This window comes from Lepisma saccharinum, chromosome 5 (assembly GCF_977018435.1).
Source record: "Lepisma saccharinum chromosome 5, izLepSacc3.1, whole genome shotgun sequence".
Classification (NCBI taxonomy): domain Eukaryota; kingdom Metazoa; phylum Arthropoda; class Insecta; order Zygentoma; family Lepismatidae; genus Lepisma; species Lepisma saccharinum.
The window spans coordinates 21,794,905-21,822,526 of record NC_139233.1 but is presented as its reverse complement, the minus strand read 5'-3'; the positions used below and the strand labels follow the sequence as shown (position 1 = coordinate 21,822,526).

Below are 27,622 nucleotides of genomic sequence, written 5' to 3'. Positions count from 1 at the left end.
GAAATATTGTTTGGCTTGTGAAAGAGTGCTCGTTCTGCGTGTCTGCAACCTGTTGCCGTTATTTGTAACCCTTTTCGAAGAAATTTGCAGCTGCTGCGCTCTGCTGGTAGTTTTTGTACTTTTTAAATTAAACTAAGCAGTGGCGCCAATTGGGTTTCAAAAGGTGGTAAGACTGGGGTGGGGCAAGGACAGTTTAGTTTTCCTTGGTAGATAAGGTTTCTCAGTGCGGTGGCAAAAAGTAGGGGGCAACTGCCCCCCTGATCGCCACCACTGGTAAAAAAAATCGTTGATCTCTCTCTCTCTCCCCCCTCCACCTAGTACACCCCGAACTGCATTGTCGCAAACTAACGAGGCTCTGGCGACTAGACTCAAGGCCAGTATAACTTATGTGCTGACCATTTGTGCTTGTAATTGTCCTAAGATCAATTTCATCCTTTAACCATTCATCCTCGTCTTCGCGATTAGCCAAAAGTGGCAGAAAAGCGAAGTAAAACCAATCAATCCTCTTTTAAGTAGAGAATCTGTTATGTAATTGAACTGGCTTGCCTAGCCATTTGCCTATTTTTGGAGCCAGCATGATAAAGTTTAAATTATTCTTCCTTATCTCAGTCTCGCACGTTGTTGCCAGTGCCTTGGGTTGCTCCTACTTACATGGCTAAAGTTCCAGTGTGTCCAGGGTTTTCTAAATGGAGGATATATGACGATAAGAAAGAGTACTTGTTATTTTTAATTAAAGTAGGCTGCCGGGCCTATATTTTGCCGTCCTTTTATTTATTTATATGAAATTCCCTTTCTTTCTTCTTCCTTTTTTTTTGGGCACACTGGACCAGACGGGGTATGGCTTGTCGGCTATGTCCGATATCGGCATTAGAAAAACACAGGGCCAATAGTTTTCATTGTGCCAAGACACAGATCATAAGGCTGCACCACAAACATAGCCACAGCACATATGCAATCCACTTGCAGATCGAAAATTCGAATCGTTGTACACGTGGAACACTAAACGTACAAGCTGTTTACGAATAGAACAACAAGCGGTCACACTGTGTACGCGTCGGACACTTCTTCTTCTAAGGCGCTACAGCGCTTTGGCCTGCTCAATTACATTTTTCCATTCTTCTCTATTCAACACACATTTTTTCCAGTTATGGATCTTCATGCATCTTATGTCATTTCTAACGTCGTCTATCTATCTGGTCTTGGGCCTTCCTTGGGATCTTGTAGCAATAAGTTTACAGTTGTAAATTTACTTTGCAATTCTTTCAATGTGACCCAACCAGCTCAATCTTTGAGCTTTAATGAATATTCTTATATTTTATTAATATATCAAGCTCTTCGTTTGTATTTATTCGCCATATGTCTAATGCCATATGCCGTTGTCTTGTAACAACAGGTCTTATTATGGATTGGTACAGTGTTAGTTTTGTTTTCCTGGAAACTAGTTCAGATTGGAATATCATATTATTTGCATAGTATGCTCTGTTTCCAGCTGCAATCCTTTCTTTAATTTCTTCTAGCTTCGCCGGTCACTAAACCTTCAAACTACAGACTTGTCGGACGTCAAATTTTGTTTTATGTTCAAGTCCGCTTTATTCACGCTAATCGACAGTAGATCCTCAGTTAAAGGAGCAATCTGAACAACTGGAATATAGATTGTATATAAATATAGATTACAATTAGAATATGCTTATCACAACGGTATCAAAAGAGCTATCTCGGTGACCCGTACTGAGGAGTCACCTCATGGCCGATTGCGTAAAAAGTGCTAGACTCAAAATTTTGCTATCGGTGGTACCCGAATTTGAGTCTCGGCCAGGCAATATTGTGTTGGTCCCTTAACCATTCATCCTCATCGTCGCGATTTATTTGAAAGTAGTAGGAAAGAGACCTAAAACAAGCAGCTGTTCAGTGCACTTTACCAGAGCGGTTGACGTGAACCCTCCCCTTTCACCTACGCTGTTGTGTCACTGGGGGGAAGTAGGCGACGCGATTGGTCACTGCGGGATTGCCTCTTCTATGCGTCACAACAGGCAATTGAAGCAGCCAATGAGACGAGCATGTTCTTGAAATCTGCCCATGCTCTTCTTCTATTGGCTACCGGGAATAAAGCCAGTCTCACACGGCAGTTAGGTACGTCCTCACTTCGCGAACGACTTCTAAGCCAAGCGTCAAGTCAACCTTGCAGCAGGTTTTCGCATATGTAGATCCAAACGTTCGGGCAAGAATATAGTTCCACTGAGACGGGTTCTATTCCGACACAACTGCATACTTGCAAGAAAACAGTTATTTAATTTGTAATATACAGACAAAATAATACATCCATTAGCAGGTATGGACTTAATTGGTTGCAATCACTGTGCAGACGAACTTAGAACCGCAGATTCGCCAACTGGAATATGTATTGCATTGGAGAGACACTGAAACTTTAGAGCGAGTCGAGCGAGACTGAATGCGATGCAGAGCGCGTGGAATCTGTGATACCAGTGTTGCACATCCCACTATTTTAACCCTATGTTTATTGTAGAGCGGCGAGAATGGCTGAATCTCGGGTTTTACCCAAATGTTTTTTGGGCTTCATCTGAAGGGAAATGCTCTTCAAAGTCAAGCAAGTTGTTTTAAATGTATAATCCTCCTTGCGGCAACAAGATCAAAGTAAAACAGGGCGTGAGGTGATTTGCCGTCAATGTGCGCACGAATTGTATCACGAGTGTTGAATGATTTGCAGTTTGAGTTTAGCAAGAGGAAACGATTGTTTGACGACAAAAGAATCTCCGCGGTATTAAAAGATATCGCAGTGAGAAGAAACATGTTTATTATTTGGACGAGACGTCCTTCAACTCGGTGGGTCGGAGAAGAGGGAATAAAACATGGAAGGATACAACCATACAAAACCACCGCCAGGGCTGAATAAACCGACGATGAGGGGAAGGGGGAGGCTTATTGTTTCACCCACTGGCGGCAATGAAAGCTTTGTTGAAGGCGCATATTTACTGTTCCGCGCAAAGAAAGGGAAGGGTGATTATCAGCAAGAAATGGACAGACCAAGATTTGAATCCTGGTTTAGTGAAGTGATTCATAAATTGAAACCAGAGTAATAACGACAGACAATGCACCTGATTGTATATATCACCTATAACAAATCATGCTTTTTTGGTGGTATAACTTGAATTGCGTGTGTCTTACAGTAACGGATGTATTGCGAGCGAAGCAACCACGTTTCTCATAAATGTATTTCTTTCTAAACCAAAAACAATAATTTGTCATTAAATTCAAGAGGGCCTATCGTTGTTTACTTTTATCTCCGTTTATTTTTCGTTTTGCGTGCTCGAAATATACACACATGCTCTCATGTTTTAGAAGTTATTTCGTTCTTTTATTAAGTAATGACACATTTATTAAATAATATATGCGCAGGAAGTACATTTAAAATTTTATGTTTCAGGAGACAAAGAGAAGCAAAAATACATTCCACTTGACATGCATGCGGGTTTTGATGTGGTGTGCGGTTGGCAACACTGTGGATTTTCTCAGTGTCTGCGATGTTAGCAGCTCGGCGGTTGAGGAAAGACTGGCACGGAAGATTCTGAGCTCAGTTCTCGCGCGGATTGATACATAAAACCTGCTGCAAACTTAGCCTGACGCGCGGCTTACGTTCCTTACTTAACTATCGTGTGAGAGATTTCTCTTATTCAGTTCCCGACAGAATTAGATAGCGTCTCGAAATCCATCGTTAATACAATAGGACTACCGATCAGAATTGAGGAACACACTTGCAGCTGAAGTAGGAAGTAGTAGAAGAAGAAATACAATAGATGTTCGACTGTTTATTCAAGCCATTTTAAAGAAGAAAAAGATCCGACCAATACAGCTGCATAAATGATTGGGGCGAAAATTTTATTTGTCGAGTGAGGTGAAGAGTGTACTAATTATTATTGTTTTAAATAAATAGTTCGTATGTCTACATTTCCTACTGTGATACTGTTATTTCACTTTCACAACCGACAAGAAAACTATTTTGAAGTAAACACTGAACAGCCACATACTTATGTATGTACTCTGTTGTTTGTTGGCTGTAACAAATAGACTGTGCTGTGTGTAGCACCACAGTAAATAAATCTGCTAGTGTTGTAATGATATATAAATTATGAATTGTAATTAGTTCATGAAGTAAATTTCACAATAAGTATTTTAGGAGCAAAGAAGTGTCAATGAAATATAAATATAATATGGTAACTTAATGTAAACACCATAATTTTCGCACTTTGAATGTTGTGAAGTTTATGCAATCTATTTGACTAGTTTGTATTGGGGAATATATTTCAAAACCGTACGGGAAGGGTTTCATTAGAATATGCAACTTCTATCGCAATATACGGGTAATGCAACTTTATGCTAATGTGTCCGTAAAGTGGTATATCAACTTGAAATATCATATGTTATATACTCATATTCACTGCTACGGGTTACATGTGCTGCATTTTTCAACAGTGCCAATGTTATTATCTTATTCTTTTAAGAGAAAACATTATTTTCTCAAATCTTCAGCAGTTATTAGCATCTAAATTTGCGAAGTGGTATACCGTGTTTGTGCAGTCGCCATTTTTAAAGATGGCGATTTTAAGGATCGTGTGAGACCCCTTTTGCTGCCTTCGCGAACTGAAGACTTAAAGAATCTTATGGTACTTTCGACTCGGAGGTGGGTCGGGAAGTGAGGACTTACTTAACCACCGTGTGAGACTGGCTTAACGCTGGCGTATTTTAAACTACAGGCACAACGTACATGTCTGAAATTGGTTTTTGAAAATTTAAGTAAAGAATTTAGGGACTCTCACGCTATCTTGCTCGCTGTTATTGAAATATTATTGAACTCATTTGCCAGGTATTCGCTCTTAGTTCGTACACGTAGATTGCAAGTCCCAGTTCCTCATTGGGTGAATATTCTGTCATTTTGCAGAGGGGATGGGGGAGGATAGTTAACCTTCGTCACAAGTGAACCTCCGACTTGTTACTAATTGGCCTTTATCATCGTCGCTGCTCCCGCGTCTTCCCTCATTAGCCTAAACACTTAATTAGTCGTCACGTGCACTCATCTTGTTTGTCCCTAATTTGTCGGTTCGCCTTACAAGTGCGACGAGAGGGATTTTCGCCCCTAATTAGAACCCTTGTCGGTGGCTCGTTGGGATGATTGTGTGACTTGCCGGTAGATGGAGTTGGTGTGATGGTGTGCAATTCTGCGTTATCTTTCTGGACATTTAGCACAGCGAACATGAACTAAGGATTCATTTCCTTTTATAGTTTTGGGGCTTCAATAATCATCTTGCTTTTAATGGTCGAGAAAGTTCTTGGTGTACAAACAAGCTAAGATCTGTCAGATAAGTAGAGGATTGGTTTGGGAGGTAGCAAGATAAAGTTGAAATTAATATTCCTTATGTTATTCTCTCAGGATTTTCCCAATGATGCTTAAGAGTTGAACGTAGACATTAAAAATAAAAACTGGAATACATAGTACTACTTGTACTGTATTTGTTACAAAAAGTCCCAAGGAATCCAGTTCCGGGTTTCAGAGAAATGATGTCATCAATATGACCACCGGCAGAACTTGTATCGTAATCTTGAGGGAGAATTCACACCGTAACGGCATATGACAGGCCGGACAAGCCTGCGTCCGATTGGGGGAAAACAAGCTTGTCGCTTCGATGTGAATTCTCCCTTAATCACGTGTAACTTCTCACAGAATAGAGATAGAACCTTCGTTGTTGCACCAAATTGAATTTGAATTTAAAATTTTGGGTGTGTCAGCACTTAGGCTATTTTGCACCCATCACATTATACGGGGGCCAGCCCCTTATCATTGCAAATAACAACTCTAACGTTGCATAACTAAAAATCTTAAAATGTTCTGACTTCTTTTAAAAGCTGAGGCTGTAAACGGGCACTCAGCACACACAAGGACAAAAAAAACAGGACAACACACACAAAATTATACTGGCCATAGTGCCAGTCGCCAGAGCCTTGTTAGTTCTCAGTCCAGGGTGTACTGCGTGGAAGTGAGGTTGACTTTTGGGCGCCTACGTGGAAGGTACCCCCTTACACCCCTGCACCAAATTGAAGGGAATCAATTGGACTATGTATCGAATAAAGTACGAGCCTAGTAAGTTTCATTTTTTTTAACGTCTATGTTGACCCCATAATATGTCTAATTTGACTGCACTGTTAGAATAATCGTGCTCACATATGGTTAAAGTAAATCTGCCTATAATGCGACCCTGGAAGTGCTTACTTCATTTTAGTTGTTGTAGCTTGAACATTGCCACGTACTAGTTTTCCTAATTCAGCTTCCACTTGCTGTTGAACTCGGTACAAAACCTGTCGACCAACTACATTTGCAGACTAAATAGTATCCTCACACCTCCTTGTCATTATCACTGCATAGAGAACCTGACCGTAACCTTTGCAATATATATATATTTAAACTCGCAGTTCAAGGCCGTGTCCGGATTAGCAAGCGCTCCGTCCCGTTCTCTCCCGTTGCTCTCGCGTGCCGTCGAAGTCGTCCGAATCTACATGTCCCCTTGTAGTACGGTTGTCACTTTTCCCGCCAGGTGTCAGCCCGAACTTCACCCACCGCGCTCTGGGGCGCAGGCGCATTGCACGGAAGCAGAAGGCAGACGCCAATCAAACATGACAATGATTTCCACCTATTTACTACTCATATTAAAAATGTAACACGCTATTTCATCATTTACGATTTTTCTACATTCAGTATTATCGATAAAATGTTAAAGTATAACTGAGTTTTACATCCTCTAATCAGTAAATGTTGTCTGTACAAAGTGAAAGTTAGAATATGGCTGCCAAGCGCAGGGTCACAGCGAGTTCAAGCGTGCATCTGTCGCTCCTCTCTGCTCTCCCCTCCGACTCCACGTCTGCCGCGAATTCGGACAACGGAGGTTGGCTGAGTCCCCGGATGGAACGGTGCTCTAGGTGACATCTGCTGCCGATTCGGACGCGGCCCATGCCGATAGTAGAAAGATTGTAGAGTTGGAAACCTGCAAATTTACTACACTTTTTAAAATTTCTTTAGTGCAATCGTCAAAACACACGCTCTTCTGTTTGTAACAGTACCGAAATTTTGTGTATTGCTACTACTATCCTGCACACAATATACTAGTTATTTAAGTTTTTAACAGAAGTTTTGCCAGCATACAAAGATGGAGTGTAGTGATTAGCAGTCTATTGTTTGTGTACACCACTCCCATCTGATGATTACTGCAAGAAACTCCCCACAGGAAGCTACGAGCTGCTAGGGACAGCATTAGCACCTTGGGAAATACATGCTAATAGCACCAAACCTGACCTGCCTAACCTATCCACGTATGCATATAAATAAGCTTAAATAAACAAAATATAACTTGCCAAACCTATTTACATGCTTATTTATGCAATTATATGCCTACGTGGATAGGCAGGCCAGGTTTGGTTCTGTTAGCATGCATTTCGCTAGCTGCTCGTCAGGAAGTTACGCACAAAACCCAAAACGTGTTAACTGACACATAATATGTTGTCTCCAATAACACATTAACGTGCATAAACTGCAAAGGATGGCGTGTCAATATACACACAGAAATGCATGAAAGGGCATTTTTATCAGCTGATGTTCCGTGTAATGCACTAAAAATGCATCAGTCGGGAAGATCAAACAAGATCGTTTCAAAAATAACAATTGACACAGCTAAATGTGTATTTTTTATATATATTTGCAACGATCTTGTCTGAAGTTCCCAATTGATGCATTTTTAGTGCATCACACGGAACATCAGCTGATAAAAATAAATGCCATTTCATACATTTGTGTGTATTTTGACACTCCATCATTTGCAGTTTATGCACGTTAATGTGTTATTGGTATATGTGTCAGTTGATATGTTTTGGGTTCTTTGTGTATGAAAAGAACGCAAGTGCACTCCTAATCAGTAAAACATCAAAACAGTATCATCAATTCTTTCCCCCGTAACTTACAACTATTTTTAACTTAACGGACGCAAACGCTGGTTAACGGATAACATTGCTTCATTTCGGCACCGTCTCCCACGGAAAGTGAAGTGATAAAAATCCAACGAGGCCAACGATCCTGGAAGTAGGTGCGTTCGGCCATTTGGTAAGAAATGAACATCGAACAGACAGCGCGCGTAGGAGGCTGATCTTTGCCTGCGCTACAGGCAGGGCGACCTAATATGGAGTCTGGCAGAAGATTGGAAGGGGGCTTCGTCCACGTTCGACATTGTATAGCCGGGCCCACGCCGGACCATAGAGAGAAAGGACTTTTTACAAAAACACCGCAGCGAATACTTCGGGCATGGCGAATTGCACGTGGGATTTTTAAAACGTGCGACTTGGAATATTAATGAGGCTGAAATGGATGGGGCATGTTTCATAACGGACAGATCAATGCAATCTTAACTTTAAAAGGAAGGAGAGGTTTTAAACCAGGGAAACGCCTTTGTTTCCGAGTTGTTTTTCTTTAGCCTGTGAACAATTGTCCGTAAGTTTTCATGTGTTCGTGAAATGTGGTAACTCTGTCTGTTAAAATTCTTATGTAAGATCTCTCAGAATTCCTGTTCTTTTTGTACTTCTGCATGTTATGTTATGGCGAGAATCGATGCGTACGAGCATATACTATTGTCGAATTTCGATGCTTGCCGAGAAGAGAACGATACCTGACTCCGATACTTGCATACATAGTGCAGTAAAAATATGCATTTGGTAGAAATGTTGTACTTACTTGCCTTCGCAAGAGTCCCCTAACATTGAATGTGAGCCTCCTCGAGGGTGTAGTGGTAACGTCGTTGACTTGTAGAAAAACTGTCTCGGGTTCGATGCCCGGTGGAGGCACATAGTGGTTCGGATCCCAGTTTAAACTGTAGGTCCAGTCCCGATTAGCCTTTCTGTGCATACAGTGGACTTAAAACAATAAATCAAGCTCAAACCCTAACATCGAAGCTGTGATTCGACCGCCATAAGGGGAAATGGCGGCCAGTTTCCTTCCCCTTCCCTTACAGTTGCAGGTACGGAAAAACAATGTAGACAAAAAGTGTTCTTGTAGATAAAATTAACACTTTTTTTCCCTACAATTTTTTTTTCTAATCCTAATCATTTTCGTGGTGATAGTAGTAGTTTTACAAATGAAATAATGATTTGACAGCGAATTTGGAAATGTGACAAATTATACATTACTTATTAAAAAAAACATTACTATGATAATAACATGCAATGCAAACTATAGTATGATGTTTGAGAGAGGCTTGGTTTTGTGCTTGTCATTATTTACTAGTTACAAGTGTGGGGCGTTACCCCCACACCCCCTATATGCCTTCATGGCGTGGTGCTATGCACAGGGGAGCACTTTACTTTACCTTTTTACCTTTTATTATTTACTAGTACAAGAGCTATACAAAGCACAAGGTTTTGCCAGAGGTGTTGACTGTAAGTTCGCTTGAAAAATTAGCACAGACACGAAACTCCAGCAACCTTGCTCAGTTCCGCTTGGTGGGATGTTTTGCTTCAAAAGGCAGCAATTGTAGCGGTGTAAGGGGCGGGAAATGTTGCCTCAGCAGCAATTGAAGTGTGGACATCAAAAGATGCCGCCAAAATGCGCCTCGATTGACACCAGGTCTTTCTCAAACATAACGGAATGAAATATTCACCGTTCATCTAGGCAGAAGAAACTGCTTGTGTGAATGCATGAAGAAACGATTTGGTGGACACCGAGAATGTGCCTTTTTATTGAGCATCCTCGAATTGTACAGATTTAGCCATACATTTTGGTGCAGTATTGTGTCATACGATTATGTGACATGAGCTGCATGTGGCTGGGTTACCCTAGTTTCTTCCTCCAAGAATATCTATTGCAGTTCACTGTTGTATGCTGAATGAAATATAGCTGATACCGGCGTGCTCAATTTTACTAAGCTTCATTGATTGATTTCCTTTATTTTACTTCGCTTTTTGTGCCACCTTTGGCTAATTTGCGAAGATGGGGATGAGTGATGACATGATGAAATTGATGAATGGAAACTCATAAACATCCATGCTCAGGCCGGGATTCGAACCCAGGACCCCTGGCGTCGTAGCGCGATGTGCTAACCACTCCGCCACGGTGGCCGGCTTATAAGCTTCATTTCCCATGCACTTGTTATATATGTATATATATATGTATTGCCAAGAGTTCCATTTCGACTTATTCGAACTCTTTTGTTGAAACATGTTACTCCTAGATGTCACATGTGTAGCAGTTGGCCTGCCAGACTAATAATAGTTAATATCTCTAATAGTTCTTATGTGAAATTGCGATAGAATTATGTTCCAGATTACGATCATTTGTCATGAAACTTTTCTGGATTTGGCAACGCTGTTAAATATGACGAAACGACAACCTCCGTGTTGCAACATCAAGTGAAGCATCAAATAGTTTCCCATTAAGTTGGTAAGCAAATATTTTAGTACATATTCTTCGTAATTTAGATCTGTGCACACCGATTTTGTTTGCCAGAGGGCAAAACGAGAAGAGAAAGGAGAGATACGAGATGCAGAAAACGCTGTACGATCAACGCAGATAATCTAAAACGGCCGGGGGCCGAATAGGATAGAAGCTAATAACAACCAATCAGGACAGATGTATCAGAAAAGAGAAGAAGAGCCAAGATGGGGCACAAAAAGCACCAGCTCCCCAGGGAAAAGGACTACACCACCAACCCACAGTCCAAGGAAGAACCACGTTACCAAGACACTCCATTGGAGAATAGCAACAGGAAAATGGAGTGTCCCTGCAACACCTCGGACGAGGAAGACATGTACGACGAACGATACACCTACCCAAAAAAGCCAATCCGTGCAGAGTCAACCCAATCCAATGGTCACCTCAAATACCTTCCATTCTCTCTCTGACAACAAAGATGACTCACAGACAACCAGACAAAGAAGCCACCAGCTGTATACATCTACAACACAGAAAAGATCCACCAACTCGCCTCAACAGTGATGAAAAAAGTCTGCGACGATGAAGTAAAATTCCGACTACTCCATGATGGTATGAAGCTACAGCTCATCTCCAGACAAGCGTACGACAAGCTCATCACCTACTGCAAAGATCAGTCGCTTAGCTACGCTACGGAAAAGACCAAGAAGAGAACGAACAATCAAAGCAGTTCTGCGAAAGTTGCCAATCGACACACCGATTGAAGAAATGAAGACCGCGCTAGCGCAACACTACAGCGTTATACAAGTCCACCAGATGAAGAAGAGAGATCCAAAAACTCACGCCAAGATACCAATGCCGCTATTCCTAGTGGCATTACGAAGATGCGAGACAACGCCACACATCTGCAACCATGAATACCTACTGCACTATAAGATAAGAGTGGAACCATATCGGTCACCAGGTACTACAATGCCATAAGTGCCACAGGATCGGGCACTCCCAGGGACAATGCAGGGCCCAACCAAGATGCGAAAAATGGCCAGCCAACCACCTCACCTCTGAATGCCAGGAACTGGATAGACATCTCCCGCAAAATGCTGCAACTGTGGGGAGAATCACCCAGCCAACTACAGAGGATGCAGAATGTTCCTGTGAGCCCAACAGACAAAACTCCACTCCCAAAACGGAAGAGAAGAAAGAACAACAACCAGTAATAACACACCAGGAAATTATTCCAGAGACAGTACCAACATACAGCCAGAAACTCCAAGCTCCAAGCAAGGACCAAGAAGAAACAGATGAGACCATCCAGTGGCTAACGAGAAAACTACAAGACAAGAGACTTACATCACATGTCAAAAAGGCCGAAGACCAACTCCAAAAGACAGAAGACAACACAGACAACTTACGAATCATCATAGACACCATCACGATCATGGCAGAAGGAGTCTTCTAAACCAGAAAAAGAAGGCCTTCTAAGGACCAAAAACTCAAGTCGGCCCTTCTAAGGACCAAAACATCGGTTCTGCAGAGAACCATCATCACCGACCGAACTTCGAGTGACAGTCGCAGGAGTAACCAGAGTCACAACCACCTCTACACGCCGCTACGAAACCATCAAATCAGATTGAAGTCAGGGAAACTACACTTCCGCCACTAAAAACTCGGGAAAATTCACTCATTCACTCGGTACATTCTCCTGTGCATGCTCTCTGTGTTATTTTTGATTAAGCGTTTCTGCAATGTATTATGAAAGTCTGCTCTTGAAAGTTGCCGAGTATCAGGAAGGCTAATGTATGTATGCTTTGTATTATGAATTCATCCAAATAGACTCTAGTGAGCTCAACCAAGTTGCGAAGAAACCCATCATGGCTTACGCCAACACTCGTACTGAAAGTAATACGTACCCTCCCCCTTCCGAAATCTTAAAAGCGTTATGTACTTTTATCTATCCTCCGTACACTCTTAGGATGTTCGTATTTTCTCATGTCAACTGGATAGGGTGTTTGAAAATTGTGGAACCAATTGTAGGGATATTATGGAGAGATCTGAGAATATTGGTTGAAAACACTTAAAACCTGGTTTGAGCTACTGGAATTTGTACTTCAGAGTAGGGATGGCCAAAAATATCTGAAAGCACGTTGAGTGGTTGACTCACTCACGATCTCGCCTCCGATGAATCTAGGTTCGTGTCCTGGCCAGGGCATTGGTGTTGCATTGTTTTTCCACTTAACGCAATCATCAATCATTCACATCATCGCGGCGATGTTAAATAACCAACATACAAATATTAATGCAAAGAAAGTTGACGTATTCAATTAAAGCAGTAGGTGTAAATTCCATTGGTTATGGACTTCACAGACACCCTGTAGATGCACCTCAACTCAGAAAGTACCGAAATTACAGAAGCAGAAGTAGCAATTCATGAAAAATAACGCAATTCTTTGGGTAAATACTTCTTTCTACCGAGCGAAGCAGTGGTTTCCACACGATAATAATATTGTTTAGCAACACTGCGCAGCATTTATTGGTTTGAAGGTCATTGTACTTGTATTGTAGGCCTAGGTCTTGTTAAGGAATAAAGAGAAGTGCGTATTTTCATGTCATTCCCTTTATTTTATTATCCTCTGCCCATTGTGGGAACACTAATTCCAACCAACGTGGTACATGACTATCACAATGGCATCTTTCACTGATTGAATTCCACCAAGGTAGTAACCAACGTTTTACTTTCTCCAAGATAACGGTGTTGAAGCGTGGTTATGACAAGTCATTCCACATATTGACTGCCACTTTTAACTGTTCTTATTCAGCTATTTGTTCCGTAACGTTCACTAATAGGTATTTGACATCCTCAGAGTAATGTCGACGATTGACTTCAATAGACAATGACAGTTACAGCCATTAATGTGTAAGGGAAATTTTACTTTGCATACGCAAGAAAAACTTTGAGAGGCTCGTAGCAATCGAAACAAGGCATTAACTAGCAACACGTTACCAATAAGCTGACTTAAAATTTAGAATTTACAACTATGTAGAGTTTTCAAGACGCCACTTTTGACTAGCCATGATACTTGAAAAATTCTGAATTTTATACAAAAAAATATTTACAGATTTATTTTTTATAGTCTTATTAATTAGTACGAAAGTATGAAAAATATCATCTTACGTCTTAAGTATTCGGTTTTAATTTATTGAGGTATAATTGGACCACTATGTTTCACTTTGGCGACTAGGTTTGATGCACTCGTGCACTATCTTGAGATATATGTAGGTTTGGTTCGTACACCCATTTTTACTGGCAACAATAGCACATTTCATCGTGTGAGAATCAGAGGGCATAACTCCAATTTATCAAATTTGTAGGAGAGAGGAAATAATATATTCTTAGGAATAAGCCTCACTCTTAAAAGGAGTCGGTAAATTGTTACGTTCTGGTTCTCATACGATCATTTACAGGTCTTTTCCTCCTGCATACGTGTTGTGTATACTCGTATATTAATTCTTCCGATAGAAGTAAATTTTATGTATCGGCCTCTCACGAACTTTCAATCGAAAATTCAACTTCGACGTTTTGGGTGTAAATGTAAATTTAGTACCACAATTACCATAAACTATACGAATAATTGTAGAAGGAAGGTATTAGCGCCTTTATCATTGGTTAAGTGCCTCTTCTATAGCACATTTTATTAATATTTGCAGTTTTCGATCTCATTGGGCAGAGATGTTGACATTTGAAATCAGTTAGGTTAGTATATGTCATCGCTTAACGTGACTCCTGCATAAGTTTAGATAACTATGCAAATAGGTTTACCATTTGTAAAGTGTACAATTTTTTGCATCTAAAAAGCACATTAGAAGCCACGTACGATCCAGTTTCGTTTACACGAATCTTAAACGATTTGTTGTAAACAAAGAACCACAAGCACATTCTTTAATTTATATAGCAGCAACGTTCATTTTTCTTCTAGCATCCCCTTCGCCATCTGTAGTCAAATTTTCCCTTTCACCGTTATAGCTTCCGTTCTGTCTTTCACGGTATTCAAGTTCCATCCACTCCCAATACTCTTCAAAGATCTGTGGCCTTTCGTGGACAACGATGCTCAATTACTTTTCTATTGTTACCAACTTTTACGTACTTTCTCTCCACTTGTGCCATGCGGTTTGGGCATGATGCCTTCACATTGTTTCCATCTGTTGCTTTCTATTGTGTTTTGTATGCAGCTGCTCGCACAATTTGATGAACATTTCACATACATGATTCTCGCAATCATTGGCATCTGTTCGAAGGGCGACAGGTTCACAGCCAAGGCCAAACTTTCATTTCAATTGCATTCCAGCCTTTTTTGTTGTTGCTGTTGCTACAGGGATTGGTTTTTTGTGCTTCCGTTAAGGTCACCACATACGATCATGCTAATGGCGCCAGAACTGTCATTCCCGGCTTGCCAAAACCACACAGGATCCTACCGGAACTATCATTCCCTGCTTGTGAATAGCAGTCACTGCACTCACCACAATACATCCACTGCGATAGTATTATTTTTTACACTGTAATCCTCCATTAAGTCTGAATGAACGAAAAAATCTCTCCTGTCCTACCAGACAGTAAAATTGCCAATTGCTCCAACTTGCCTTTTTCCAGAATTACTAAAAATATTTACGATACTCAAACCTTTCGTTACTCGATAATTCCTCAGTGAACATTTGAGATTTCCCGAACAGTAACGATTACTGAAAATTTCCGTATACCCTTTAGCTGTACAATTCCATTCCGTAAAAACAAGCATCGCGCTGAACTTACAGTTTAAAGTATAGGATCTTCGTCATGGAAGTTGTCCCTATTGAAAATTTACTTCTGTATTTGAAGGTGGCAGCGGGATGACTTGTAAATTCTTCGACAGTATTTACCTTCCACGCCCATTTACTGCTACAACTAAACAAAGCCAACGATCATTTCTGCAGTTCAATTTGCGTTTCATTATGCCTTCTGGTAGATTTCGTGAGTGTAAATTCGTACATTGCACTTTTGACATGCCATTTTCTAGACCTTCAAAACGGTCGAAAATTCCCTCACATGGTGAAGGATGGCGTATGTGTACAGGTGAAGCAGTGTTGCCAATCAGTATATAAAAATGGATTGCTTTCGCATATAATCCGATACGGATTTTGGTTGCGCTAATACTTTCGCTTTTATTGCTCTGCGTTTCTTGTTCGCGGCTAATTCGTTTTGTGGTTATATTCGCGATTAATGAGTTTCACGGTTGTTACATTTCGGATTAATCCGTTTGCCGGTTGTTGCTTATGTGAGCGATTAATCCGTTTCCCTGACTTTATGTTCGCGATTAATCTTTAGTCCGTTTGAAAGTTGTTACTTTCGCGATGAATCCTTTTCACGGTTATTCCACTATCTTGGAAAACTCAAACGTAAATAATACATTAACAAACGGTAGGTGAAGCACAACAATGTATGGCCCAGTAAGAGTGGATAAGGCCCGTATGTGGCGCCTATGTGCCCAAGATGGCAACAATGAAATAGAGATAACTGTTACCTGGCCCGTTGGTTCAGGCTGCTTTGTCGCGCCCACCGCTTCCCACATGCGCCAGGTTTCCATATAGAGTAGACCACATGCTCACCCCACCCTTATGAGTGCCTGGCATTTGCTAAACCCGTGGCGGCCACTCCCAGCAAGGTTAACTAGATACCCATACAAGCGTTGCACAAGGCAATTTACGATGAAGTAATGCACTTAACATCATGGGCATAGAAACCGCATCGTATCGCCTTTTCGCAGGATCTGTTTGGAGCAGCTTTTCCCTTTCTATGAAATATCTCGAGACATCCGTGTTACTCTGCGGCATTCCTTGAATTGCATGCTACAGGATGACTCAAAAGTGCACTTGGTTATAACTTTGTTTACTTTTGAAATCCTTTTTTCAAAAGATAATGAAGTGTTGGATGCAGTAATGAAGGGCTCCTTCTTAGCGGAATGGTTAGGTGTAAGGAGTCCAGGGTTCGATCCCTGGCGGCAGCTTCCAAATATTGGTCGAAGCTCTAAATATTGTAATCTTGTATTATTCTGTACGTTTTTCATTCCGTTAGTGATCGGTGTGCTACCGGACTTTTGAATCACCCTGTACCATTTAGTTGACAAGCTGTTTGAAGTGGTGAAACTCGCACTACGCGATGAAGGTCTGGAGCAATTCACTTTCTGTTGACTGATGGAAGTCTACAAACACACGAAGTCCCTTATCCTCCCACTACATTCCAAGATATTCTAGTACAATTCTATTTGCTGAGTTAATGGCCTCTGTTTAAAAACAGTTTGTTCTTGTTCAGGAGTGTCACTTGATTCGAGATCCATCTGTCGACAAAAGAAAGTACCTTTTGTGCTAGTGACCATGAGAGATTTGTGTTGGAAGTACACCATCATTTAAAGGGAACGTTAAGCATCTTTGAAGCAATAATCTACTTCGCAAAGTTTACTTTCGTGAGCTGCTGATAGATGTTGCTTTCGTTGGTATTTTGCAACATGCTACACGATAACCCGAGGGGCATGTGACGTGCTTTACGAGACTATAGGGGCCAGGAGTTAAAAAGTGGGTTACAGTGCAAGTTAGCTGACTGCTGAATGTATGTGCGAGGGGAGATCAAAAACTTGATGTTTATTGGCAAGAATATTGGCCGGAGGAAGTTTGTATGGAATATTACAACTACTTAATATATAAAAGAGTTAGCCTCACTCATCAACACAGCCCAAACCCGCGAAAATTTAGGAGTGTCTTTTCCTGATGACGTAAGCCCACATTATTTTTGATACGTTTACAGCCCAAACCCTAGGACCAAGAAACATGTAAATACTTATATTGTAAACAAAAGTTCTCAAGAGATGGCGCTGTGTGTATTAAACATCTCGATATGACTGTGTTTCACAATGAAATAATATAAACGGCTGAATGAACTCGCCTGACATATAAATATAATACAACGCGGGTAAAGAGACAGGCAGGTCGCTAGTTTTTATTACAAATGACTTAGCAGTTACAATATTAGCTCAAAGGTTTAGGGAAATATTATTTATTATTACATTTCCTGAAGTCAATGAACATTATTTACCTAAAGATTTCACTACTGACTTATACTTATATATGTATCATTTTTGGTATTGAAACTTACAAATGCAAAAAGTATAGTACTTGTTATGTTCAGTTTCTTACAAATTGCTAGCTAATGTAAGCGTATCATTTAAAACAACCAGAATAGAGGTATTGTAATACTGTAATGTTGCTTATAGCTACCCAGGAATTTCATCATAGGGGAGTGTTAAGATTTATGTCTGTATAAATCCGTATTCATATTTTAATGTTCTGGTTAGATTTTAAAGAAACCTAGCTCACAAATGGTGCTTACAACTCCTTGCAATACTTCCATAAAAATGCCGCCGGTCTCGTTTTAAAGATTATGCTGTCAACAGCTCTTTCAAGAAAAATGGAAGAAGTTGATGTGTAGAGTCTAATTACTTTCGGAACATCTCCAGCGAACTGCGCGAATCTGTCTAGCAAGCCTAGTGGGCGTGTAGAACCTGAGCAACGGGCTTAGCGATAGGTTCTGGGTTGAGATGACGTCAGTGGCTCGCTTGGTTAATTGGCTGCTTCGAGAGTTGTGACTCGTTCCGAAGCTTCAAATGCATAAGAGCCAAAGATGTTACGGAAATAATCTTCCTCTACACATTGTTATGTGCTATGTGTCTTACGATTTTGTGTGTGTGTCAGCGTGGGATGAATATGTATTACTAAGCAAATTCTCCCATCACGATGTTTATTCTCTTTCTTACGCAATGAGAGCTTCAATAACTGAAACAGAACGTCAAAGAAGCTACGGATAACCTCTGCACCAACCCACGAAGAAATATCTTCATTTAAAGCACGTAAGATGGTAAGAAAAATATTAATGAAAATAGTCATGGGCAATTTACCAAGCAATACTTGTACATCCCTCTGTACCATTTATCTCCACAAGGCCATGCACGCCAAAAAGTAACAACAGTGTGCAGTGGCGGCGATTGGGTTCCAAAACTAGGGGGGCAAGGTGCCAAAACGGGGTGGGGGGCAAAGACAGTTTACTTTCCCTCGTAGATTAGGTTTACCATACGTAGTGCGGGGGGTAAAAGTGGCAAAAAGTGGACAGGCAACTGCCCTCGCTCCCCCAATCGCCACAACTGATAGTGTTTATTCTCCACCTTAGTGATCATGCTTCAAATTGCAAATCCCTTTGTATTCTAGTTCCCCCAGGTCTCCATAAAGTCTCTGAAACTTGTGTGTTGACTTTCGATAACTGTGAACTAGCTTATCTGAGTACCACACGCTTTTCACCATCTTTATCTGCAAGAGACAGGCGAAAGTTCAGAAGAGGATTTTTCAGCATGACCAGCTGTTGAGAAATAATTGAATCCGGTTGCATCTTGGATGTTGACATGCTGTTTTTCAATTTTAGCATTTACGGATCCAAAGGATTTGTCTACTCTTAGGCACAGCGTCCATGCGAAAAGTATTGTTGTGAAGCAAGTTAGGGAAGTTTCAAAGAAAATATTCAGTATGTGCCGGTTCCGTCTGTGTCAGCTCGTTTTAACTATCTGTATCTCAAGCTATGAGCTTCGAAAGTCTTAATAAGTATGTAGTCGTTCTCACACTTACTTTAATTATGTGACCGATATCTCAAATATGTAATAATTTGGGGAAGTAATGATTGAATTTACGTACAACGCACTTTTTTTTTACGTCACTTTCCTGCCATTTTTGGGCTGATTGCGGCGATGAGGCTGATTAGATGAAGGGACACCCACAACCAGGCTGGGACTCAAACCCGTGAACTTAGGTAGCATGGTCAAAAGTTGACGCACTCGACTTTGGCTTGTTATTTGTGTTTGAGTTGGTCTTCGCCGGGTATCGAACCCGGGACCCCTTGATTACAAGGCTGCGACGCTACCACTGCGCCATCGGGGAGGCCCCTTGTTATTTGTGCAACGGCACAGGATTAATTTCACAAGTTCTTGAAATTGTTTTACTCGAAGCTCAAAATACCCGTTGGGTAAGCAGTAGTAACGTTACAGCGAAAGTAATACTTAGTTTAGTTTCGGTTAGTGGATTCTTACCATCTAATGTGCTGTGAGACAAAAAAAGAAAACTGTAACATTGGTAATATGAAATAAGTTTTTCGTATTCATTCCTCAAAATCGATTCGGAACAGGCACCGCCGCCATCTTGACCGTCCCATATAATCACACACAACTCTGTATATGTATACTCAAATTGTCCACAATCAGGATTATTTAATTTAACTAACCATGCCTTTTCCCACTGTTAAATCTGTTAACTCAATAGTTAAATCCTTCCTGTGTAGTTGCTGTGTAATTTGTGATGCCTGGGTTGGTGTTTCCAGGTATTTCATTGTGGGGGGATTATCCCGTTTCTTTAGTAGTCCGCCCTACGCGAACGTTCTTATTTTAAAGTGCATAAAGTGGAATTGAAACGCCAACTCAATCAATCAATTATTTTAAAGAAAATTGGGCTAAATGGGGAGACCTCCGCCACCTCCACTTTGGACACGTAACTGGTTGTCTGTCTTCAAGGGTGTAGGTTGAACTACAACTTCTTATTATGCCCCGTGCAACATCAACAGCACGATCCATTCTCGTGTAAATATGCATAGACAGGATGGAGATGGACATTTGGATTCACTTATCTTTATGGCTGCGTGTACAGTCGGGTGCAAGGAGAATGACAGCTAAATTCTCCATCGTTATTTACACACTTTTTTCTATAAAGACAATTGATTGTACAGTGGAATGCACAAGTATTGCTCGGCGAATTGTCCATGACCATCAGTAAATTTTAAGGGCTGTATTTTTTATGTATGCTGTTGCAGATGTTATCAACAGCTTCTTCGGCGTTTTGTTTCAATTCTTAAAGCTCTGATTGCGTAAAACAAAAATATGGCGATGGACAGTTTGCGTGCTAATACTTATGCATACCACTGAACTGATGCAGGTACAGTGCTCGCCTGTTCGTTAACATTTTTGTTCCAATTGTTGAACATTACACTGTAAAAGTAAGTGAGCATGAATGTGGGTAATTTGCCTAATATTATCTTTGCTCTTCACTGTACGAGACCTTTGTACTGGTGTCAGAGCAATCAAATTATTTATTAACGTTATGATGTACCATTGCGCAAAATCAATATGTAATTGATTTTATCTTCGTTGCTTCGGTCAGCTGTTACACAACAACCAAGTATAACTTAATTAACCTAGCATACATTAGAACATGTACACGTCACTTTACGTACACGATGTCGGTGATGAAATAGATGATTGAGCAAACTTGACAACTTTTTACAATCGTTCAATTCGAACCGTTACATCACACATTGTTTCTGACCTCTACCAATTTGACCACGAAACGAACACCAGCTGTTGCTGTTATTTCAGTTTCTAGAGCATGATACAATCAGCCCCCTTGACCTAAACAAGCTGTTACTTCGACCTCTTGCGGCCGAACGACGCAATACATTTCTACCAGATCGTAAAACACAATTTATATGCACAATGTTTCAATGTGAATGTCGACCTGTGCTTTCCGAACTTAAAAGATCGTAATTTTTATAGCTGGTTTTCTCTGTCACTACAGCTTGTTCCCGGATATGTTTATCATTATGTTGACCTCTCTTTATCATGATTATGCTCCATAAAATTTATCTTCTTGGCGCTACAAAGATCACGAGATTCATTCAAGGAATATGGCGGACTAAAGGGGTTGCTTTACCAGACAATTAAATACTGAAGTTTAAAAGGTAAGAGGAAAGTCTTGTTTATTTGTGATCAGTATTTACGGATAATTACTATTTCTTTGTAGGGTAACTGAAGATTTTAGTTAAATGTGAAATATTACAGTGGTTTTCCGAGCTCCAACAACAAGCTTCTTGTGTCTCCCGTTTGGCGAAAAGTAGTGGTTCATGTATTTGGAATTTGGTTGAAAATTATTGCAGGTTACGGAGGCGTGTTTTCTTACCTCGTACAGTGGGATACATGAGCACTACCGTGCAAATTGTCCATCACCATGTTCGTGCACTTTATTTGACCCAATAAGAGCTTCAAGAATTAAAAGAAAAGAAGCTGTTGACAACTTCTGCACCAGAATACATAAAAATCCATCGCTTAAAAACACAGGATGTAGGAGAAAAATTCATGAAAACAGTCATGGACAATTTCCACTGTAATACTCATGGATCCCACTGTACAGCCACGATAACGGTGCTGTTTAACCATCTACTATAACAAAAATGATTTTCTCTGATATCATATTTTTGAGCCTAGAGTTTACCTACGTCTAGGAACACTTGACATGCACTGTCTCTTCTCGAGAATGAAGTAACTTGTCTCGCTCCCAGTCTCGTCTCGAAATAACTTCAAAAATGTTGGACAACATTATTTTAAAACGTTATTTTAAAACAATTTCCTGGTATGCCTGCAATTGAGTAAAACCTTGATTTTTACAAACATGTGTTGTCGGTCTCTGCTCGACAGGTTCTTTGATACCTGGTCTCGGCCTCGTCTCAACTTGAAAACAATACCCTCAATCACCATGACCACAGTACAGGACGAGGCAAATGTTAGGTTACATAGGAAAATAAAATACGTGCATACCAACATACGCATGATTGATATGTAATTGTTTTAGTTACAGTACATGTTCAGTATGAACACCATCAACTCGAATTCATTCTCTAATTCAACGCTCCCAGTTGTATGAGACGTCTCCTAATATGTATATCATCTATGCAACCAGACCTTCCCCCCTTCACCCTGTATTTAGCGGTGATTTGCGAGGAAGATCACAGCCCGAGGCATCCACCTCCAAACGGTGCTTCATTGGGAAGAAAAATGATTGGAAAAGGTCACAAAAGGAAAAACAATTAGAGCAGTTTAATGAGCTGCATAATAACCTATACATTTTTTTTTATCGAACTGCTAATCAGAATAAGACGTTCATAAATTAGGTTTTGCATACGATTTCATATCCACAGCCTTGGTAATTTAAATAGACCTCAACAACATAGTTGAAAAGATGATTCTTGTTCTACAAATAATAGTTTCACGCACGACTCGCGGAATGTCTGTAAAAGATTTGGAAGAGAATAACTCCTCTCTCCATGTTTCGTCCTTTAGAGTGCGAATGTTGTTCGGGAATAGCTCTATTGTTAGGTTGACAATGACCTTTCCCACTGCGTGTGTGGGTGGTGCCAACGCCGCCAACGTTCCATTTTAGCGTCTGCTTCCATATAGAGGGAGGAAGATTGCCTAATTGCCCATACGAGCGTTTTCAATTGTGATAATGTGATATGGACGATGCTTCCTGCTATTCTGGCAATTGCACTACTCTCGTTCAGCGACCCTATCCAAGATGTTTCCTTCATCATTTCCGCGAGGGAGTTCCGACAAATATGGGTATCCAGACATGGGGATTGTCGCCCTTGTCTGTGGAGTGGAGCCATTGTTGCGAAGTCTGAAATTTATGTTTCTTTCACGATAGGAACAACAGAAACATTGCAATGTGCAGTAAGACTTCAATTAGCAAGTTTAAACTCATTTTTTCCTTTTTTGCACGGTGCATAGACCAGGGTATTTGTAAGATTTGTGTACAATCATTGCATTTCCCTACCTCACTGATGGCCTAGTGGAAACGTCGTCGCCTTGTAATCAAAGAGTCCCGGGTTTAATGTGTAAGTCCGGCCCCCGACTAGCCTGTTTGTGCATAAAGTGGACGTAAAACAAAAACTCAAACTAAGAAACTCGTGGTGTTACATCAACCAACAATTTTCTAATAACAATATTAGAGAATATTTCAACGACTCTTCATCGTTCAGAAAAAAACTACCACCCCTTTTGTAAGTTTATTTCAATGATAAAAAAAGGAACGCCTCTCGGATATATGAAATGCCGAGGCCAGGATTTTTATCATATGGAGACCTGGGCAGACAATATTGCGAACCCCTCGTCCTGACAACTGATATATTACTTGATTACAATGTCAGGCCAGGTGGTTAGTTATTTCAAATATTTTTTGTGGCCCTTTTCAAAGACATTTTTCGTCCCGCTTGAAGGCCTGGGCTGAAGGAAGCTCTTCGTCCCCTAAATCCTGGCCTAGAAATTTCTGAATACGCCACTGTGTACCTTCATGATTGTTTCAGAGCCGCGTTCAGTGGTTGACTCCTCACGAATTCACCACCGAAGGTGGTTCGATATCCAGCCTTGGCTGGGTGATGCTTTTCGTATCCCAATATCAATTTCATCAAATAATAATTTGTCCTGATCATCGGAAACAGAAAAGCAACACAAATAAAATAGGAATGTTACGATAGGAAGCTGTTTTCCACCAAGCTTCGAAAATGTTATGCCTGTTGCTAACAGCGGCGGACTATAAAGATACAAGATTCGTTGGATCTGTCAAAAAACCACAAGTTTCACGTCTCCTGACGTCAAGGGAAGGGAGTGTAGAGGGCGCACTCGTTGCCGTCTCGGCAGGTCGTAGCTCGTAGAGAAAGAATGAATGAATGCAAGTGCTCCAGCGTAAAATGCTAGCTACAATTGAATGTGATTGTTTACGTATTGTGACCTCTGCTGACAGTGATAACGATAAACAACAACGGGTGGTATTGTTTAGTTATGAGTTTTCAGAGTGAATTGTACAGAGAAAAATGCAATGCATGTAATGATTTACACCGATGGTTCTAAGAATAACAATGGTGTAGGATGTGCCTATTACATCCCAGAGAAAAAACATTTATCAACAATTTAGATTACCTATAGATAGATTCATCTATTTTTACTGCGGAAAGTTACGCCCTATACAAAGCCTTACAATATGGAATAGCGGAAGATTTTTTTAAAAAATCTTCTCCTTACAGATTCTCTGAGTGTTCTTCAAGCATTATCTACATCCTATCCCAAATTATGTCACCAATCATATCTTATTATTTTAATTATTCAACAAATTCAATTTGCTTGCAAAATAAACATTGACATACAATTCAGTTATGTCAAAGCACATAATATTAATGTAGGAAATGATAGAGTGGACATATATGCTAAACAGACCAGAGATTTATAACTCATAAGTTTCAATAGGTTAATGTATACTGATTTATTACCACGATTAAAAATCAAAATTATGGAACAATGGAATGAATGGTGCAAGGATCAATTTAAGTTTGTGGGCAACACATATAGATGGATTGCAGAATTTAAATCTAAAGTCCCTTGGTTCAATTCATACACACTCCCACGGCAAGTCATAGTTTTTATTAATAGATTAAGAACAGGACACGTACGTACACCAGCACATTTAGCAAAAATAAAAATTAAAACTCAAGAAAATTGTAAATGTGGCAATAATAATCCTGATGCTCAACATTTAATTCTAGAATGTCCAATCTTTTCAGATCAACAAATCATACTCTACAAAGGTTTACAACGTTTAAAAATTCCATTTCCAAAATCACTCTCATCCATTTTAACAGATTTATCCCCTTCATTAATATGGATGCTGTATGCATATTCTCGAAAATGTAGACTTGAATTATAAAGTGATTTTTAAGAAACAGCAAAATGGTAAAAAAAAAAGTGAATTATTTATAATAATTGTTATATATTTGTGATGTGTCGACAAGATAATGCTGACAGGGACAAAAAAGAAGAAGACGAATTTCAGAGTGAATGCGTAATACATTAGCAGTGTTATTGCATCGAAAATGCCTTTGAGAGCAACATTGGTTATTTCTCAAAACAAGGTTTGTTGTGTGCTATATTGTTGAAACGTTAGTTGTATTTTTTTTAATAAAGAAATGGCCGTTTTATGCAGTAGAAACTACATTAATCCCGATGTAAACCATCAAACCGAATTGTTGCTGTTGCTGCATGTCATTTTAAAATGGATTGTTTGTTTTTAAATGCATACTACATGGTTTTTTGAGTTGTTCCATATTATATATTTTACGTCACTTTTGTACTTTTCTGCGTCAAGCGTGGTGAAGAAGATGAAATAGATGAGAACTGAAAACCAAACCATCCATAAGCAGGGCCGGATTAAAACGAAATTGGGCCTGATACTCCTGAATAATACAGGGTCCTCCGTTCAGCCTTAGGCGCCTTGACGGCGGCAAGCTTAACGGCCGCCCGGACGCCAACTCCCGTCAAATCCCGTGCAATATCTCCGCTATGAAAGCCGCTAGCTTCGAAATGATTTCAAGTTCTCAGAATTATACAGAGAATTCCCTGACATTCGCTACGAGACTCGGCGGCAAGCGGCCCGGCATCATCGCTTGTCTTTCCCGTGAACGGGTCCGCGACAGTCGCTAGAGTCGGCTATTAAAATTAGTTTTCATATTGTGTACTAACCTTGACTACAGAAGGTGTTGAAAATGATGACCCTCTGCTGCAACACATTCCTGGCATCTCCGAAGGAAATTGGCATTTACACGTGCAAGTTCTTCTACTGCAATTCTCCCGATTTCTCGTACAGTACTCTTTTAACTCACGGATGGTGTGCGGATTGTCTTTGTATACTTTATTTTTTAGATTTCCCCATTTTTCTTTCCACTTTTATTCAGAACTGACCCTGTTACTCTAAACTTTTTTACGAGGTTTAATATAGTGGTCCTATGTGGAATGGGAACACCAGGAAATTTCGTTGCAAAACGTCGTCGCACTTCTCCACAATTCTTCTTTCCGAAGTAACACTCGACAAGATAAATCCTTTGTTGTAATGTAAATTTTTGTGGTGCCATATTAAGCCACAATCTTCAACACAGGGACACGACACAACACAACTTCCGAGGGAGGATTATACTGGCGTCAGTCTGCAACGTCGACAGAAAGGGAAAGAGAGCGAAGGCAGGGAGAGCGAAAAAAAAAAACAGACTGTAACGTGCGACTGTCGCGGACCCCGTTCACCGGGAAAGACAAGCGCTGATGCCGGGTCGCTTGCCGCCGAGTCTCATAGCTCTGTATGATAGTCCACATATCGATTGATTCATTGAGTTGGTGTTTCAAGTCCACTTTATGCACAGTAAGTAAAATTTGCAAGTTTGAAAGAATGTATTTTTAAAAATATATAGCCTGCAGACAAGTTTGTGTGTGTAAAGTTTTACAGTGACCCTTGTAATTGTTTTACACAGTGTGGTATTTGAAAAATATCCAGGGGTATAGGCGGATTCCACTAACCAATTTTAAAGCATCAAGGTTCTTTATGCATCCTCCCTCCACCGAGGGCTAAAATCTTTCAGCCAGGTGGGTGGATACCAGCATCCAGAGAGAAAAAGTCACCTCCACCTCCTTCAAATACCACCCTGATAATATGATTAAGTTGATTTCTGTATGTTGTGATATTGTGTTTGTACACAATTATTTACGTCCTGTACCATGGTCGTGCGGTCTAAGCTTTGGCCTCCGGCTATGGGTTGGGCACAGGTTCGAGTCTCCTGGAGGGAAGCGTCACAACTTTTCTCCTGAGATTTCGGCCTGTGTATGGGACTGGTCACCCACCATCTTGAGGAAATTGGGGAGCTATGAATGTGTAGCGTAACCTGGTCATAAAAAAACTACGACGACGACCTCTGGTGGGAGTGAGGCCTGCTGCCAGTAGGTAGGCACTGGCCCTCATGGACTGTTACAATTATTTACTTCAACAGAAGATGTAGAGCACTAAATATGTACTTTTCCTTCATTACAGCGCCACCTGGAAAAGGGTAGCGACTTACTGGAAGAAGCAGGACAATCAGGTGACCAGCCGGCAGAACCACGCTCAGGCGGGGGTTTGAGAGATTTGGCCCGGTCTTTGAAGCAGCATCTACGAGGTTTTAGCGATAGGTTGGAAGATACGCGGGAGCGACTGGAAGATACATCACGATGCTTTCACCTTCTTGATAAGGTATTTCAAGTTTTAAAGTATTGCGCTGGATGAACATGTTTGATAGGTTATGAAAACGATTCAAATATTATTTTATAATTTTAAAATATTAGTCATTGTTTATTTTTCGAAATATAATCAATATTGAGCTTCAAGATTGATAAAAACCACACCATACATTTTTCT

At 40.5% G+C, this 27,622-nt stretch overlaps 1 protein-coding gene across 2 annotated transcripts in view; it reads left to right on the top strand.

The window, feature by feature from the left end:
• Nucleotides 1-27,622, top strand: part of LOC145987711 (puratrophin-1-like) — a 984,553-nt gene that overhangs the window by 903,394 nt on the left and 53,537 nt on the right. For both annotated transcript variants that reach the window (XM_083122282.1, XM_083122283.1), the window contains exon 13: nucleotides 27,260-27,457. In XM_083122282.1, coding sequence (XP_082978408.1) covers nucleotides 27,260-27,457 — 198 coding nt within the window. The remainder of the gene's footprint in view (nucleotides 1-27,259; nucleotides 27,458-27,622) is intronic.